The sequence below is a fragment of the Pongo pygmaeus genome, chromosome 11, assembly GCF_028885625.2.
Source record: "Pongo pygmaeus isolate AG05252 chromosome 11, NHGRI_mPonPyg2-v2.0_pri, whole genome shotgun sequence".
Taxonomy (NCBI): Eukaryota; Metazoa; Chordata; class Mammalia; order Primates; family Hominidae; genus Pongo; species Pongo pygmaeus.
The window spans coordinates 74,184,528-74,203,343 of NC_072384.2; the positions used below are offsets into that span (position 1 = coordinate 74,184,528).

At 41.9% G+C, this 18,816-nt stretch overlaps 1 protein-coding gene across 8 annotated transcripts in view; it reads right to left on the bottom strand.

Annotated features, from left to right (window-relative positions):
* Positions 1-18,816, bottom strand: part of WIPF1 (WAS/WASL interacting protein family member 1) — a 122,896-nt gene that overhangs the window by 16,067 nt on the left and 88,013 nt on the right. For 7 of the 8 annotated variants that reach the window (XM_054477656.2, XM_063647629.1, XM_054477659.2 and 4 more), the window contains 2 exons: positions 9,842-9,930; positions 5,576-5,705 (listed from right to left, as the gene is read on the bottom strand). In XM_054477656.2, the coding sequence (XP_054333631.1) occupies positions 5,576-5,705; positions 9,842-9,892 (181 nt within the window). In that variant the 5' untranslated portion in view covers positions 9,893-9,930. Of the gene's footprint in view, positions 1-5,575; positions 5,706-9,841; positions 9,931-10,054; positions 10,246-18,816 lie in introns of those variants that run through there. The other variant, XM_063647630.1, reaches the window with a different exon arrangement.

An 18,816-nucleotide genomic window follows, 5' to 3' on the forward strand; every position in this document is an offset into this window, starting at 1 on the left:
AGGATCGCTTGAGCCTGGGAGGTCAAGACTGCAGAGAGCCAAGACTGTGCCACTGCACTCCAGCCTGGGTGACAGAGTAAGACCCTGTCTCAATAAAAAGGATCTTCAAAGAAAGAGGGTCCCAAGGGAGGAGGAGATGCCATGAAAGGTGAGAAGAAAGGAAAGAGTTAAAAAGAGAAGAAAATAAAATATCTCATAATTTCACAAATATACAAATATCCAGGCTGGGCACAGTGGCTCACACCTATAATACCAGCACTTTGGGAGGCCGAGACTGGAGGATAGCTTGGGCCCCAGGAGTTTGAGACCACCCTGGGCAACAAAGTGAGACCTCGTCTCTGAAAATAAACAACAACAAAAAAATGTAGCCAGGCATGGTGGTGCACACCTGTAGTCCCAGCTACTTAAGAGGCTGAGTAAGAGGATCACTTGAACCCACTGAGGCTGCAGTGAGCTATGATTGCACCACTGCACTCCAGCAAAAAACAACAACAACAACAACAACAACAACTAAGCAAATATCCACTATTGAGTTATACTTTTTCCCATCAGTATTTTTCATTTTATGTGTTTTTTCTTAAAATTAAGAACAAATTCACTAAGCAGTATTAAGCCTGCTTTTTTCATTTAACACTTTGTTAGCACTTCTTGTGTCATACTCTTTGAAAACACGAGTTTAAAGGATTGTATTGCATTGTAGAACATGAATGTATTACATTAAAATTTATTTAACTACTCATTTGATGGCCCTTTAGATTGCTATTAATTTTTTAATATCATGAAGCCCAGTAGTAGGCTTTAGTAATTTAAACATTCTTTGCAATTTGAGAGGATATAAAGATCTTGTTTTATTTTGAATTTATCTGCAAAAAATTGTGAAAGATTTTGATGGGAGGCAAACAAACAAACAAAAAGATTACTGAGTATTCTGTCTAGTCTTCTGGGTTACTTTCCATTGTCTTTGAGCCACAGTATTTTATCACTCTGAAAGGCATAGAAAACTGATACTAATGCAATGGTATTTGTCCAAAGAAGTGCAAATTAGTTGTGTTTAAGCCATGCTTATACCCTCTTTAAAAAAATTATCTCTTAATTTATGTATGTATGCATGTTTGTATTTATGAGCTTAAACATTATTTAAAGTCCTCTTCCCAAAAAACTATGTTGAGTTTTTGATAAATAGTATATGAAATCTACAAATTAATCTGGGAGAACTGATACTTTTATGATATTTAGACTTTCCATTTGGAGATGTGGTATATTTTCCCATTTACTTACGTCTTCTGGATTTTTTGGCAAAGTTTTTTAGTTTTCATGATATACATTACACATGCTTTTTGTTAGGGTTACTTCAAATGTATTTTTGTTTGCCGAAATTGTGAAAGGGATGTTTTTCCTGTTATATTTTGTAATTGGTTATTTTTGGCACCGGGAAATTGTATTTAATATCTAATAAGCCACTTTGCTATATTTTCTAAATAAAATTTACTAAAAATGTATTATCTTGCATTTTCTAGTATGCACGTGGTCTTCAAATAATAACAGTTTAAAGCCTCCTCTTCTCTAAGAGTTGTATGTCTTATTTCTGTTTTATATAAGTAATTACTTTGATGGGTAAATTTCCATAACAATGTAAATTATTAACGTTTCTAAAGGCAATCATGTTCTGATATTAATGAGAATCCCTCTGATATTTTAAAGTTAATATGAATTATTGGTTTGAAATAGGTTTTTTCTCTTTCTAAATATTTAGTCGATGGATCCTTCTATTTTAGGTTTACAAGAATTTCTTATAGCATGAAATTTTATCAAATGCCTATTCAAGATCTACTGAGACTTTTTTATGGTCTTTTTTATTTGATATGATGGATAGACTTTCTAACATTAAAAATGGGATAGGCCGGGTGCAATGGCTCAGAACTGTAATCGCAACACTTTGGGAGGCCAAGGCGCGTGGACTGCTTGAGCTCAGGAGTTCAGGACCAGTCTGAGCAATATTGTGAGATTCCCATCTCTACAAAAAATGAGCCAAATGTGGTAGTGCATGCCTGTAGTCCCAGCTAGTTGGGAGGCTGAGGTGGGAGGATCCCTTGAGCTTGGGAGGTCAAGGATGCAGTGAGCTGTGTTCATACCATTACTCCAGCCTGGGTGACAAGACAAGACCCTGTCTCCAAAAAAAAAAGGGGGATAAACCCTGGTGTTGGTGAATTATTCTTGTAACATCTGATTGATTTAGATTTGTTTTTTGGTATTTTAGTGTTCTCTTATCTATGATGATAAGTGGTCCATAATAGGGTTTCTTAATTATAAACATTTTGGGTCAGATAATTCTTTTTTGTGGGTGGCTGTCCTGTCCTGTTCTTTACAAAATGTTTACAGCATCCCTGGCCTCTACCCACTAGATGTCAGTAGCAGCCCTCCCTGTCCCCCAAAGTAGTGACTAAAAATGTCTTCAGACATTGCCACATATCCCCTGGAATGCAAAATCACCCTCAGTTGAAAATCACTAATGTACAGCTTTCTTTTTTGTATGTGCTGCCTTTGTCAAGTTTTGACATTAGGATCATGCCAATTTCATTATAATTATTAGATAGCCTTCCATCTCTTAATATATTGGGGAATGACTTATACAGCATTTGAATTAGCTGTTTCTTAAAATTTGAAAGAATTTGCTAATAAAATAATCTGGCCCCAAAACTTTTTGGAGAGAAAGTAATTTAATAAAGTTTTTATCTTTTCCCTTGCTCACTGAGGTTTCCTGAATAAATGCATGCTTTTCTTAGAAAAGTACTTTCTTTAATATCTTAAAACATTTTAGCAGATAACTTTATTACACTACTTTAATTTTAGAAAATATGCTTTGAATCTCTTATTTTATCTGCTTTCTGAGTTCCACTTTTATTCATTTTTATTTCCATTTTCTAGATTAGGTTTATCATAAATTTGTGTTAGCTCTGTATCTTTTCCAGATGTGGAGCTTTCTGGGATGCTTATGGTAGCTCTGCTGTGGAAGAAATAATCTGATAATAACTGACAAGAATTACTTCACCTAACAGGATAAATCATATAAGACTGACAATTTCTAGAAGTGTATGCAAAATTGTTTCCATATAAAATTTTAAAATTTTGCTAATAATATTAACATCGCCCTTGTCATTCAAACACTATTCATTGACGAATGACACATTTTGGAATACTGCACCTCACAGGACACATTTACATGGTACTGAAACTTTAGAGGGACTCCTGCACTATCAGACATCACCCATTAGTGTTCTTTTTTTTTTTGAGATGGAGTTTCGTGCTTGTTGCCCAGGCTGGAGTACAATGGCACGATCTTGGCTCACTGCAACCTCTGCCTCCTGGGTTCAAGTGATTCTCCTGCCTCAGCCTTCCAAATAGCTGGGATTACAGGCATGCGCCACCACGCCTGGCTAGTCTTGTATTTTTAATAGAGATGGGGTTTCTCCATGCCTCAGGTGATCCCAGCCTCAGGTGATCGACTTGCCTTAGCCTCCCAAAGTGCTGGGATTACAGGCGTGAGCCACTGCGCCCGGCCCATTAGTGTTCTTAACCTGCAACATCTGTCCATCTTTCAGAAAGAGAAGCTAAAGCTGAGGATTAAGCTTTCAGATGATTTTTTCAGTAATTAAACTGTAGGACAGGGCTGAGTTATCACACATAACCATGGTCAACATTTTGACATACAGCCCAGGGAAGTTTCACATGCAAACAGACACAAAACCATGGATAAACACTGCTGCTTGCAAAGAGCTTGTGACAGCAGCATAGGTGTCCAGTTAAGTGTGTGAACGAGGGCCTGCACTGGACTGTATCTTCCTTCCATCAAGGAAAGCACATTATTAAACATCATGGAAGAGAGAAGGACTAACACTATTTCCATTAAATGAGAGAAGTGGACATTGAAGAATACAATTCTTCAAGGTTTCCACTAGTGGATTCAGGAATAGGTCTAGACTGTCCAGCCTCCTTCAACAGAGCCCTAGGCTCCCTCTTGTAGTGAGGAGAACCACAGGCCTCTGTCCTAGAGGTCAGCTCCTCTGGCCTCATACCAGGGACCATGATTCAGATGGCTATTGGAGGGCTTGGAGGCTGAGGGATTAGAGGGAATATATTATAACCACATTCGTTTTGTGGGCATTTTGACTTACAAGTCAGACTGTGTCAAGAGTTAAATACCTTAGTTCCTTTTTTTTTTTTTTTTTTTGAGACAGTCTTGCTCTGTTGCTCAGGCTGGAGTGCAGTGGCACAATCTCAGCTCACCGTAACCTCCACCTCCTTGGTTCAAGTGATTCTTGTGCCTCAGCCTCCCGAGTAGCTGGGACTACAGGCATGTGCCACCACACCTGGCTAATTTTTGTATTTTTGGTAGAGATGGGGTTTTACAATGTTGTCAAGGCTGGTCTTGAACTCCTGGCCTCAAGTGATCCACCCGCCTTGGCCTCTAAAAGTGCTGGAATTACAGGTGTGAGCCACCGAGCCTGGCCATAGTTCCTTTTTGAAAGCGGTGTATTCTCAGTTGCACCACTTTGCCTGGTAACAGAACAACATTCAAAGGCCTTATCTAGGTCTTTCACTTTTCCTTTTTCCTCCCAAACCAGTAGTCCACCTAACTCTGATCCTTCTTCTTCCTTCTCTACTCATTAGGCATTTCTCCCAGAAAGTTCCCCGAAGCACTTCTAATCCTCTACTTTGCAAAGATTCTGCCTCATTATTCACTTGATGACAAAGCTCCATCTGGTGATTTTGGAAGGTCAGTCTATTTCCTGTTCCGTCCAAATGGGATCTGTAGTCTAGGATGAATCTTGGGGACATCTGGCAGGCAAAGGAAGGGTCTAGGAATGTGAGGAGACAGCCTTAAGATCTACTTATTAATTGCCAGTAGAATTCTAGTCATGGATTATTTTTTGTCCTGTTGTAAATGTTAATAAGTAGCCTTGTTCCAGAAAGTACCTCAGACTTAGGTGGGTTGATAAGTGAAGTTGTGACCTCATTTTCTTTCTCTCTAAGCTCCTAATAATTGTATCTTACACTTGAATTACACTTTCCAGACACCAAAACATTTTACAGGCATTATCTCATTTGAAGCTCATGACAAACTTGTGAGGTCAATAGAACATGTATTATCATCTCCATTTTAAAATGAAGACAACAAGGCTTGGAGATGGTACAGGATGGATATGCCAGGTCTTGAACCCACAGCTTTTGATTCCAAGGCTAGGGCTCTTTCCATATTTTATGCTGCCTCCTCATCTGTGGTGCCAGGAGCAATGGGTTAATCTCCAGAAAGTGTTGTGAATAATGCAGAGAATTGCTGCTGTGTATGTCTTGGACAAAGAATTATTATACTGGCTTCTTGCAGCATTAGAGGGGAACCCAAGCCAAAATTGTGGCCTACAGGGAGTGATACAGTCCCTTATTTTGCTAGCTTTGCAGCTGTTGTTAACCAAAAAAAAAAAAAAAAAAAAAAAAAAAAAATTGAGGGGTGAGGGTAGGTTGATTATTAGGCCATAAACCGTTCCTCTCCATGGTAAATAGCCTTTTTTTTACTTACTGTCCAATATTGGTGCACTTCTGTCATTGGTGACTGTCTTCTTTAGTTTCTTCCCTTTGCTGATATCAGAAAGGAGAGCATTTCTCCCAGCCTGCTCTGTCTTATTCAAAGTAGGCTTCTCTGTATTGGCCTGAAAGGAAGCCATACAAACAAGTAGTCATCTCTTGGGTTAAAATCATGCATTGTAACACTCGGCTGGGAAAGGTTGGGTACGGGAAGCTTGTTGTTAAGGTTCTTGGTGATAGGTTGTAAATTCTCGACAAGTTTTAGACCCCATATCATTCTTTTTAAGATCCAGAGGTTTGGAAGCAGATGCCGCAATAAATTATGTTCATTTTTAAGGGAGGAAGAGTCAGTCCTTGATTAAAGTCTCTGAAAATTCAGACCACAGTCTGACTGAAACTAACAGGGCCAGGTTAGGGTGAGATGACTAGACACGAGAAAAGAATTTTAAGTCTGGGAGGATTACCAGGCTTCATTCACTAGAGGGTACCCTGAAGAATAACTTCCTTTTCCCATCTTTTAGAACTATCCCAGTGCAAGGGAAAAACTGTCTCTAGCAAAAAGAGTCAGCTGTATGTTTTTTAAGCCCACTAAAGTTCTAGAAAATAATTCCCTCTGTGTATATTGCCAAAGATGCTTTTTTTCTTTTTAAGTCAGATTTATTAAGGTATAATTTATATATAGTGAAATCACCCTTATTAGTTACAGTTCTATGAGTTTTGACAAACATATACAGTTGCAAAACCACCATCACAATCAAGATATACAATATTTTCATTACTTCAAAAGTTCCCTCATGTCCTGTTGGCATGAAGTGTTTCTGGTGTTTAATTCTGATGAAATCTTCTTAGCTCATGGAAATTGCAGAATGGACAAAAATGCTGCTTTAACATGTTTGATTATTTTCTTATATTTCCAGAATTACTAGGAAAGATCCTTACCTACTACGAAATTGGGATCTTGTTCCTTCAGGGAGTGGGGACAGTAAGAGACCAGCAAATGGACTTAGATGTAGGCACCTGCCTGTGTGCCTGTGTCTATCACACTTGGAAAGTGGCTAGGTCTTGTCTGTCCCAGGGAGAGTCTGGCTGCCCCAAACCCACAGGTCCTTTCTAGGCTGGCCCCAGCCCTTCTGACAGGGATGTGATTTCAGATTTGCCAGTTAGGGCCACAGGAGGAAAAGCTGGGGAAATGTATGGCTCAATACCTTACCCAGCCTTTAAAAAAAAATTCTTTTTAGAGACAGAGTCTCATTATGTTGCCTAGGCTGGAGTGCAGTGGTTATTCACAGGTATGATCATCATGCAATACAGCCTCAAACTCTTGGGCTCAAGTGATCCTCCTGCCTCAGCCTCCTGAGTAGTTGGGATTACAGGCACGTGCTACTGCTCCTGGCCTAACTCAGCCTTTTATTAGCAGAGTTAGAGGCAAAGGAAGAACTCAGAAAAACCCTGAAGTAGGCTAACCAGAATTACAGTATAATTGGAATTACACTGGGTAAATAGAATTACTGTAAAATATGGTAAAGTTGGAAGCATCTTGAAATAACTAAATGATGAAGTGTTACTTGCTTATGATAATAATAGTTAACATATATAGCTTTTACTCTGTGCCAGGCACTGTTTTCAGCACCTTATGTGTATTACTTCATTTAGCCCTTATCAACCCTGTGAGTTATTATTTCCATTTTACAGACAAGGAAACTGAGGTATAGGGAGTTTAAATCATTTGCCCCAGTCACCTAGTTAGGTGAGGAGGGGCTGGGATTCAAACCCTGGCAGTCAAGAGCCTTCCCTACAAGCTGACAGAAGGGTAAATATAGGCTCTAAAATGCCCCTCCCCATCCAGCCCCAACACACCGCTGAAGCAAGCCTGTTAAAAGTTTCTCTGCTGTCCTTCCAGAAATGCTCTCTGCAAACAGTTTGCTTTTGCTAATGGGATTCTCCTCTATTGTTCTGAAACTTGTTTGTTTTCAACTTAACATACTTTGGATGTCCTGGAAAGAGCTCTTAACATTACCTGCTGTCTTCATTTTAAGGATGAAAAAACCCTGAGGCCTAGAGAGGTTAAGTGATGTGTCACACTGGATCTCTTAACAGTTTTGGGTCAGCAACCTTCAGTAGCCTCCTGTTCTGCCTCAAAATTTATTTTGACAGCTGACCTCCCTGGGTGCTAACTTCTCTCGTGTTCAGGGCCCTTAATTATGTTGTTTCACAAGGGCAGTGTTCTATGATGGCCACCACCCCACCTTTTCCCTTTCTTCATCTCTATATTCTATTTGTCCAAAATCTTGCTTTGAATTAGGTAATAACGGATAGAAATGAGTTGATAAGATAAGCAAGGTTTCCCAAACTTCAAGCATTCTGGTATAAGATTCATGATTTTTGTCATCTTCTCATACCACCTGTGTTATTTATTTAATATTTTTTATTAAGTCAGTTCACTATAACCCACACTTTTGGGGAAACATGGATAAATGAATCCTGCTATGTAAGCCAGATTGGAGGTTCTCAAACTTATCCATGTGAAGGGCCAGTGTTTTGTTTTTTTTTTTGGGGGGGACAGAAAAAAAAAAATAGAGCACTCCTGCTCTATCACCCAGGCTGGAGTGCAGTAGTGCAATCACAGCTCACTGCAGCCTTGATCTCCTGGGCTCAAACAATCCTCCCATCTCTGCCTCCAGAGTAGCTGGGACTATAAGCATGCACCGCCATGTCTGGCTGGCTAATTTTAAAAATTATTTTGTAGATATGGGGGTCTCGCCATGTTGCCCAGGCTGGTCTCGAACTGCTGGGCTCAAGTTATCCTTCCAAAGTGCACGCCTGGCCGAGGACCAGTCTTTTGAAAAATATTTTCATCAGGAACTGACGCTTTTGTAAAATAACAATGAATTATTAGAAAAATGAATTAGTTTTTTAAAAAAGACACACAACATCCAATCTTAGAAACAGACAGAAAACTACTGTCAAATTGTTAGAAATGCTTCTAAATGCTTACTTTCAATTTTTGTCCTCATCACTTTGGGGACTCTTAAAAAGCAGTTGAAAGGCCACACTCTGAGTAACAATAAGCTAATTAATGGGCAGTTCTTCTAACTAGGTTTCAACCTCAGATGAGTTATATAAATGTGTCTCATGGAAACCTGGGGCAAGAAACTTTCTCTCCAAGCTTCAGTTTCCCCATGTGAAAATGGTGAAAATGAAGGAAACATCAGTGTGAGGCTCCTCCTCAGTGAAGGCTTCACAAGCTGGAGAGGGCTTTCTAACACAGCGTATCTTGGGGCCTTTCCATATGACCAAGTGGAGGGTCACCAAATTCCTGGAAGAGGGCACACTAACTTCCCCAAAGAGGTCTATCAAAGGAGCAGGATGAGCAGGGCACAGTGGCTCACGCCTGTAATCCCAGCACTTTGGGAGGCCGAGGTGGGTGTATCAACTGAGGTCAGGAGTTCAAGACAAGCCTGGCCAACATGGTGAAACCTCGTCCATACTAAAAATACAAAAATTAGCCAGGCATGGTGGCGCGTGCCTATAGTCCCAGCTACTTGGGAGGCTGAGGCAGGAGAATCACTTGAACGGGAGGTGGAGGTTGCGGTGAGCCGAGATCGCGCCATTGCACTCCAGCCTGGGCGACAGAGCGAGACTCAAAAAAAAAAAAAGACCAGGATGAATCCAGTGAAGAAATTCTTTCAGGAAATAAACATCTGAATGCCTAAAATGCAAGTATAGATTTAAAGGAGGATGTGAACGTGTGTGGCAGAGGTGGTGGAGGGAGATATTTGTCAAAAACAGATTGGGAAGAAGAGGTGAAAAGGCAGAAAAAAAGAAAGGAGTGAGACCGGAAGACACTTAAATGGAATGCACTGCAGGCAGAGACCTGGGTTTCTAGACCGTCCAGCCCAGAAGTTAAAGGCCAGACATTGAGTTCATCTGAATGAAAACAGTGCACACTGGTCTCAGAACTGCTCCTGCAAACCCTATCTTGGGCCAGCACATGTCCCTGCGCAGATGTGGCAGAAAACACCTCATCAGCCACATTCCACCCTTGTACTATCCATCACATGAGACCTTAAACAAACAAAACCCTTCGTGTTGTTTGTATTTGCTGGGTTTCAGGGTTTGGCTTACTCTGGGCACTGGGAAAGCCTGTTGTATCACATGTAAGCCAGAATGCAAACACATTTAATACAAACACATGCATGCCAGGTTTTGGCTTCATTTGGCTTGCTTATGCATAGAAAGTGTTTGGGGAAGAGACACTCACCAGTGCAAACGTCGGGGGCGGCGGTGGTGCTGGAGGGGGAGGGACAGGCATCTTGGGCAGTTATGCGCTCAACAGTCTTACTGATAAATCTGGAAAAACAAGAATGCGATCATGTATTAGATGTAATCTTAGTAATACTGTCCTGATCTGCCTTCACTTTCCCACCAAATTGACAGCTCCACCTAGCTCAACTCTTAAAAGAGATGGGCTTACCTTTACACCTCACTGCTAAAACGTTACTGTTCTGGAAGGATCCCAGCAGAGGGGCTTCTGAGCCGAGGTGCTTGGAGAGAATGGAGGCCACATCCAGTGCCTTACTGGGCTCCATTCCCCCAACCACCACAGCAGGCCATGACCGACCCAGGTGGGCCCAGTTAAGCAGGAAGGTCTCACACAACTGCTAGGACGTATCCTGGCCAAGTTTCACTGAAAACAAATTGACTTCAAGTGTTTTCTCCTCCTTGCTAATCTCCATGACAATGCTTTCTTGCTCTCCCACCCCTCTGGCTTTCTCCTCCCATTCTTCCTGACATTCGCCAAGTCTGTGTGTGCACTGCAGGAATATGAAAATGAATCTACTTCTAGTCCCGCCCTCAAAGTTCCTAGTCCTCCAGGGAGAGGGCATGGAGAATGTAAGGTGGAAAGCAGGGAGCAGCAGGTGAGGCGGGGTGGACGTGTGGGGGTCAACCTTATGTTTGGAGCACTCAAAGACCAGCCATCCCTATCTCTGTGCTCCTTAGCATTTCCTCAGAGGATCTAAGCGAAAACAGAGCGGGCATGAGAAGTCAGACCTAGGACTCCCGGGCTGTTTACCAGAAATGCAAATGCATTTCATTTAGAAGAACCTGTCTTACCTTTGTTTGGGTAAAAAATTATATATAAATAAAACAAAAAAGAAGAGCCTTTCTGCAGAGTGTGCTTGCTCTGAGAACAAAGGGAAGACCAGATTCCGTAGCTGGGTAGGAAAGTTTAGGGACCCCAGGTGGGTGAGGGGGCAGGGCGGAGAGGGCAGCCTGGCAAACACCAGGGCCAGGAGAGATGATGGCCAGGAAGTGCCTGGGGAGTTACACTAGCCAGGAGCCCTCTCCCCATTTCCTCCAATCCTTGCAGTTCTGTTCCTTCGCCTCACTAGAACCCCTGCTCCCTCTGCCCTGTCTAGGACAACGCCTCACCCACCGTTCTCAACCCTAAGCAATGCCAGCTTCTCCCACCCCATCCTTGCTATACAAACTGGATGGGCAGCGTGGGAACCACCCAGGAGCTGTTAGAAATGTCAACTCCCAGTCCCTTTTGCCCCCAACTGAATTCGTTTCAGCATTTTAACAAGATCCTTGGGTGATTCATATGCACTAAAGCCCTACGTAGAGATCGAGCCTTAAACCAGTGGGCAGTCTGGGTCACTGGTCACCTGAATAACATTATTTCTACAAGACATGTGTCCCAAATTTTAAACTGCAGAATTATATTTCTTTAAAAAATTTTTTTTAATTCTTTTTTTTTTTGGAGATGAGGTCTTGCTCTGTCTCCCAGGCTGGAATGCAGTGGCATAATCATAGCTTACTGTTGCCTCAAATTCCTGGGCCTAAGGAATCCTCCTGCCTCAACGTCCTGAGTAGCTTAGCTAGGACTGCAGGCATATGCCACCATGTCCAGCTAATTTATTTTTATTTTTTATTTTTGTTGTGATGGGGTCTTGCTATGTTGCCCAGGCTAGTCTTGAACTCCTGGCCTCATGAGATCCTCTTGCCTTAGCCTCCCATAGTGCTGGGATTACAGGTGTGTGCCACTGTGTCAGGCTTTTTAAACTCCCAATAGTCCCTTAATTGCAGAAAACAATTTCTTAGAATTTAAAATATTCATTTAGTTCAACCACTACAAGTTAATGTGGAAAACTGAAACCTAAACAAATACTTTCTATTGAGATAATGCTAGATGGTTTGCTTTCTGTGAACAGAAATGGACTGGAGAAGCTAAAAAAGACACTGCTGGACTTGTCACAGCCGCCAGGAAACAAGAATTAAGACAGTTCAGAAGACTCCCATTCAAAGTGGGCGGTCTAGAAAATGAAAATTTTAAATTCCACAGCAGCAACAGCAGCTCTCATGTATGAAGAATCCGCTGGATCCAGGGCTCTATCCTTGCGTGATCTCTGACTCCTAAGACAGTGGAAGCCAACGTAGCTGTGCTCATTTGATAGATTCAGAGAAATTAAGTCACTCCCTAAAACACCCTGAAGCAATTCATTCAGTCATGTCCTTTTGGTTCCTGCTCTTCTGCTGGATAACACTGCCTCACTCACTCACTGCCCTTTTAATGATCTAATAAATACTTTCAGGCAGGCGAATTAGTGCCACAGCTCACCTGTTAACTAGGCTGGAATCTGTTTTCAGTAAGAGACTGTCTCAGGCAAGGATACTTTTAAAGTATGTTTCTTAAATTGCTCTTTCTGGCATGACATCAATTAGTCACCCATAGGGCCACATGGGCATTGTGAGCAGGACTGGGTGCCTGTGTTAGGGGGTCCTCCATCAAGGGGCATCTCCAGCAGCACATTCAGAAGCCTTGGAGTCAGACGTCTCCTAGGACCAGCAGGAACGAAAGGGATCTGATTCAGGCCTGACTACTGCGAAAGATGCTGGAGCCAAATCAATGGTATGACCAGAGCTGGGAAAGGCTTATCAAGGAATGGGGATAGCCTGGTCTGCCCGGTGGGCCCAAGAGATGGGCTCTGGGAACAGTGCATCCACGTGCTTGGTCGATGAAAAATCCCTCAAGACTATTTTGTCTGACTCCATGTTCACCAATTAACTTTCTGTCATTCTGTGATCCTAATATCTAGGAAGGAGTGGATATTCTGGTCAACTAACAGGAACCTCTTATGGGTATGGTTGTCATGAGTTTGGCTCTCGTAGCAGAGATCAAACTGAACTTCTGTCCTGCACAGCTTAGGGGGCAGACTGTGGAATGGGGACCCTTTCAGGGGCTGCCTCTCTGAAAGACCTCCTTAATTATTTTACAATTCTCTGTTGCTGCTGTTTTAGTACTGTCTGTGCACTAACTGACTTGTATATTAACTTCTGGATGACAGCTCCAGGGAGGGCGTGCTAACTTCACGGTCCAGAGGACTAGTGTGGGAGACATGGCAACAGTCATGGCTGGGGCCAGGGCCAAGGCCAGATTGCAGAAATTAGCAGGCAAAACCAAGGTTCAGGGAGCAAGATGCTATTAAAGGGTCTGAGGTATTGAAAGAAGTGCTGCCTTTCCTTCCTGGCCACTTCAGATGGACAGTGGGGAGAGGGTCTACGGGTGAGGGCTCTCACTTTTTAGAGTATGGTACAGAACTAAGTACTCTTTCCTCTCTTCCTCTGCGAACTTCTGTTTGCATGGCTTGCTTTCCCTGGCCCCACCTCTCACTCCCCTCCAGATTAACTGTCCCTTTCCAATCTCAATGGTAACATAGATGAGGGAGGCTGCCATGTCCTCTCTCCTCCCTTCTAGCTGAACAAGTGCTGGGCACGGTCTGGACTTCTCCAGGCTGGGGCCTCAAGGGAAGTGTGTGAGAAACCCCAGACTCCAATACTGCCACCTCACTCAGCCCCTGGATCAAAGAATACCAAGCTCGTGTGCCCCAACACTGGGCCCACTGGCCACGCCAGGCCCACTTCTTGGCTGTCTTTCCGCCAGCCTATGGAATCCATGGGGTCTTGCCAATACCTGGCACAAAGTAGGGTTCTTACTAAATATATATGCAGTGAAAGAACGGTGTATCACACAAACAAGCTGAGTGCTTGCCACTGGAAGGGCTCCCAGCATCACCCCAGTGCACTGTGAGATCCGGGCAAAAGAATCAGCCCTGTTTCAGAGGGGCTTGCTAGTGTTGCATACTGGAACTTACCTTCCTGGCAGCCTCCAACTTCCCCAGAGAGGTAGAGCCCCAAGGCCTTGGGAGAGGAGGGCTTCCCTCCTCTCATGGACTTGACAGCCCACATCAGAGCCAGAGCCAGATCTTACTGAAGGCCTTGGCCCTAGAGCACAGATCCTAACAGACCAGGCATTCCTGCCTGGATCCTCACACCCAGAGTCTGTGGATAGAATTCAAAGGTTCATGAACTTGGATGAAAAAAGAGTACATATTATTTCTACTAAGCACTAACTGAAATGTAGCATTTCCTTTGATTATGAATGTAGGCCACAAACCATAATATCTGATATTCTTTCACCAATAGTTTTCATGTGATATTTTCACATCATATTACAACTACACACCAACAATTTTCAACATTCTGGCAACGTTTAGATCTGTTGCTAGATCTTGTTGTTTAAACCATTAATAAAGAAGTACGTATTTTAATAAATTAGTTTCCTTTGTAATTCTTTGTATTTTATTTTATGCATTTAAACGCAGACACAAAAGGGTCCCTTTGGGACTGGGAGTGGTGACTTATGCCTATAATTCCAACACTTTGGGAGGTCAAGGTGGGAAGACTGCTTGAGCCCAGGAGTTTAAGACCAGCTTGGGCTACAAAGTGAGCCCTTTATCTCTAAAAATAAAATAAAATAAAAACAAATTAAAATTAAATTAAAAAAAAAAGGAGTCCTTTGGGCTTTACCAGTGGGTTTATAGAATGAAAAAGGGAGAACATGAGACCTTGGTCAGGCAGATTTGGTTCTGAATCCTTGCTCTGCCACCTGGCAGATTCAGATGGGAATTTGTTTTTCCCATCTGTTAAATGGGAAGTTGCTGAGCAGATTAAATGAAATGGTGTGTGCAAGGCTTTCAGCATGGCCTGGGGGAGCAAAGCTGTCAGTGGACAGGGCTTAGATCTGTCCTTCGGAGGATGAGGATGGGTCCCTGCTGGTACAAACTGCTGAGTGCCTGGCAGAGGAGGGATGGACCTGGAGGCTAGTCTGAGGGGCCACAGCTTTGCTCAGTGGCTGTGGGTGAATCTGCCTGGGTGGGAATGAGGCCGACTGATGACTGGGCCTCCCAGCATTTGGTTCTTCCCTTGGAGATGCGAGCATGGCAGGAAAGGCAGCTGACTTGGGTGCAGGAGAGACCCAAGAAGGCAAAAGACTCAGCAGCAGTTTCCCGGTGTGGTCAGTCATCTCCTGCATCAGAATCTGTTGTGCCTGTGTCCGGCTTCCCAGACTAGTTGAGCTCTCGGCAGTGTCGGATCACATGCCTACCCACTTGCTGGGCCTTGCCCTCCTACCCCACCCCAACCCAGGCAATGAACTTTTAAGAAGACACACTTTTCAGAGTTAATTTCTTTTTAAGAATAATTTCAATGTTAAGTAACTTTCATGATAGAAAAGCCAGACTTCCTAAAATCTTTACTTGGTGTGTTGACTTCTACGTACACAAAGAAAACCCAAGGGACAGAAAAGGCTTTTGTTTTCACATACGGTATTATGGTCTGAACTATGTCCCCTGCAAGGTGATATGCTGAATTCCTAACCCTCAGGACCTCAGAAGGCAACTGTATTTGGAGATAGGGTCTTTAAAGAGGTGATTAAGCTAAAATGAGGCCATTGGGTGAGATCTTAATCCAATTTGACTGGTGTCCTCATACAAAGAGGAAGAGACATCAGGCATGTGCTCACACAGAGGAAAGTCTTCAAGTGAAGACGCAGTGAGAAGGTGGCTGTCTGCAAACCAAGGAAAGAGGCTTCAGAACACACCAAACCTGCCTACATCTTGATCTTGGACTTCCAGCTTCCAGAGCTGGGAGAAAACAAATTTCTGTTATTTGATCTACCCAGGCTGTGGTATTTTATTATGGCAGTCCTAGCAAATTAATACACATGGCTTTAACAACATACGTTTGTCTATTATCCATTGTGGAAACAATAAGATAATGGCCTTTGAATAAACTATCCATCAATTGATTTCTCACCAAGATATTTCTGGATTGTCATACGTTAAAAAATTTAAAAATCAGCCAGAACCCTAGAGTATGTAAGTGACTGCCAAAGGTTTATTTAATAAGTGAATGAATCATTCAAAAATAAACAAATTTTAGGTGAAAATAGCTGAAGTAAGGGGAGGAATCTATCAATAAACCTTTCGTAAGGAATTGGCTTTATGGGTTGAGAGAACAGAGAGAAATAATTTGCATAAATGACTTTAAAAATTTAATTACTGTTTCTTCTTTGTTGCCTACACACACACACACACACACACACACACACACACACACACACATACACACACACCACCCCAGCATTTAGAAATTCTGGACTTCCTAGTTCATTCTGTGAATGAAATGGCGGGCATCGTTGGTCTTACTAGAATGCTATTAGGTCAACATCATGGTTTAACACTTACATTTAGACAACATTCACTGATCCCAGATCAACTAGGGCATCTTGCAGCCTGGACTCACTTGTTAAACATGCAATGTTGGCTACAACGAGCACTCTGAGAGAAAGAGAACTGCTCAGCCCACTCCCCAACAGTACAGGGGACACATTCTCCTCAATGGCATGGCCAACTAGAGGTCAACCATAGCTCACAGTTCAGTCCAGACGTGCCCCAGGAAACTCAGGGTTTCTTCTTCAATGTGCTCATCTAGGAAAGCAGACTCATCCCTGAATGTAAAATGATTGCCTTCCTTGGGATCAAGAAAATGGGCTGGTTATTTAAATAAACTGTTTCTTAGTTTCATAGCCAACTTAAAATTCATTCTAGATTGCACTGCCTAGGGCCCACACTACAGAATAACATGAGGTGGGGAGCGATTCCTAATAGTCCCCCAGTGAACACAGTTGACAATCCTCCGAAGGCCGGTCTCTAATCCCACGTGGGCAGGGGTTCCATTAGAGAAGATAAGAAGCAGCTTTATCCAATTATGTTTATCATTAATTTGGACTATTCAAAAATATAAAGCATTTTGCTCTATAAATGTTGCTAAAAGTAACCCTTAAATACTATCATACCTAAAATGAATGGTGGAAAATTAAACTTTTTTCCCCCAAAAGATTGAATCAATAGAGGAATATTTTATTTGCTGCGGGTGGGGGAGGGTATCAGAAATAATATAACTGGATAGATTCAAAAATCCAACTGCTCTCTTGCCCTCATTATTTTCTATTTTTATTTACATTTATTTATTGACTTTTTTTTTTTTTTTGAGACAGAGTCTGGCTCTGTTGCCCAGGCTGGACTGCAGTGGTACGATCTTGGCTCACTGCAACCTCCACCTCCTGGGTTCAAACAATTCTCCTGCCTCAGCCTCCCGAGTAGCTGAGATTACAGGTGCACACCACCACACTTGGCTAATTTTTGTATTCTTGGTAGAGATGTGGTTTCACCATGTTGGCCAGGCTGGTCTTGAACTCCTGACCTCAAGTGATCCACCCGCATCAGCCTCCCAAGGTGCTATGATAACAAGCATGAGCCACCATGCCTGGACTCATTTATATTTTACTTTATATATAATGCTCTTAACTCATTTTCATCTGTGTATTTCTTGAGTGCTTTTGGCATCTTCAGGTTAGTTTTTTGTTTGTTGTTGTTTTCTTCGAGATTTCTTTTTCTCCTTTTGTATTGTAGAGAATACAAAAACATACAAAGATGAAAAAAAAGCACTGAAGTTGTATTTAACCACTGAAGGAAGCACTGAATAATAATTAATTTTTATGTGAAAAAGGATTGGGGGTAATAACCAGAGGTAACTCTTTGTTATTTTGATACATGTCCTTCCAGCTTATAAGTACATGTACATCTCTCTCTCTCTCCCTCTCTCTGTGTCACACATACACATAAACACACAATTGTTTGACCAAAAAATATTAACGGAACAAAATTTATAATACATGTAACACAAAAGTGTTTTCCTGAGAAAAGGTTTTTCAATTCAAATTGAGTTATTACAACCATAAAAAATAACTGCAAGGGCATTCATTACAAAGACAGTGAATCCACTCCAAGTCACCCTGCAAAAATAAAATCATTGAGCAAACTCAAATTGCTGCTAAGACGGTGAATTTTAAAAAGCATGTCGTTTCGGGATTCCTACTCAATTATTCTTGATTCTATTCTTTAGATACTCCTCCATGATGCAAACTTAGCTGGATGTATTTAAGATCAGAAAACCATTAGAACTAATTAAGATGAATTTGGCTTTGTTCTTCAACTTCCTGTAAAAAATGCTCAACAGGAAAATTGATGCTCGCAGTAAACCACAGTCATCCTGTTTCTTTAACACAATCTTTTCACAGCTGCAGTTGCCTGGAGTTTCTATTTTATGACGCGAGTCACTGTGCAACAGCTCTACCGTCCCTTCCCCCCAGCATGTGGTCTGGCCATTTTAGAAACTTTCAATACCTTTGCAGAAAGGTTCGTTTCTATTATTGCTACTCTTCCTCTCTCCAAGCTGAAGGTCCTTGCTCAGAGCAATAAGGCCATGGATACAAGAGGGGAAACAGAAAAGGCAGCTGGACTCCAGAGGAAGCAAAAGGCAGAGAAGAGGAAAACAGCTTTATTAGCAAATCAGCAGCCTCACCCAGTTGGTTCTTATGCATTGTTAGTCTCCATTTGAGCTGAATGTGGAGCACATGCTTGCCATATACAGAATCCCTCACTTCTCAAAATGTACTGCTCTTTTCTCAGTCAATCATCATTGAAAACAATACTTCAGCGACATCTGATTAGGTTGTCTTCTTAATGGTAAATGTCAATTTAAGTCTGCTGAACCTAGAAATGCTTCTTTTATAGTTCTTTTAGATAAGGAGGTGATTTATTTTGGCGGGGAGTAGGAAAGGTGTTTTTCAAAGAAGACATTTTGAAGCATCTCTAACATCATTAAGACTGGCTAGGAGCTTGGACACAAATTTACTGCAAGAGTACTGCTAGGGAAATAAAGGTTGCTGTGAAGTAAAATTATTTTTTAATCCACTATTGTGCACATTTAATTTTAAAATTAATACAAATTCATAGACATCGAAGACCCTTTTAATAGTGAGAAAATGAA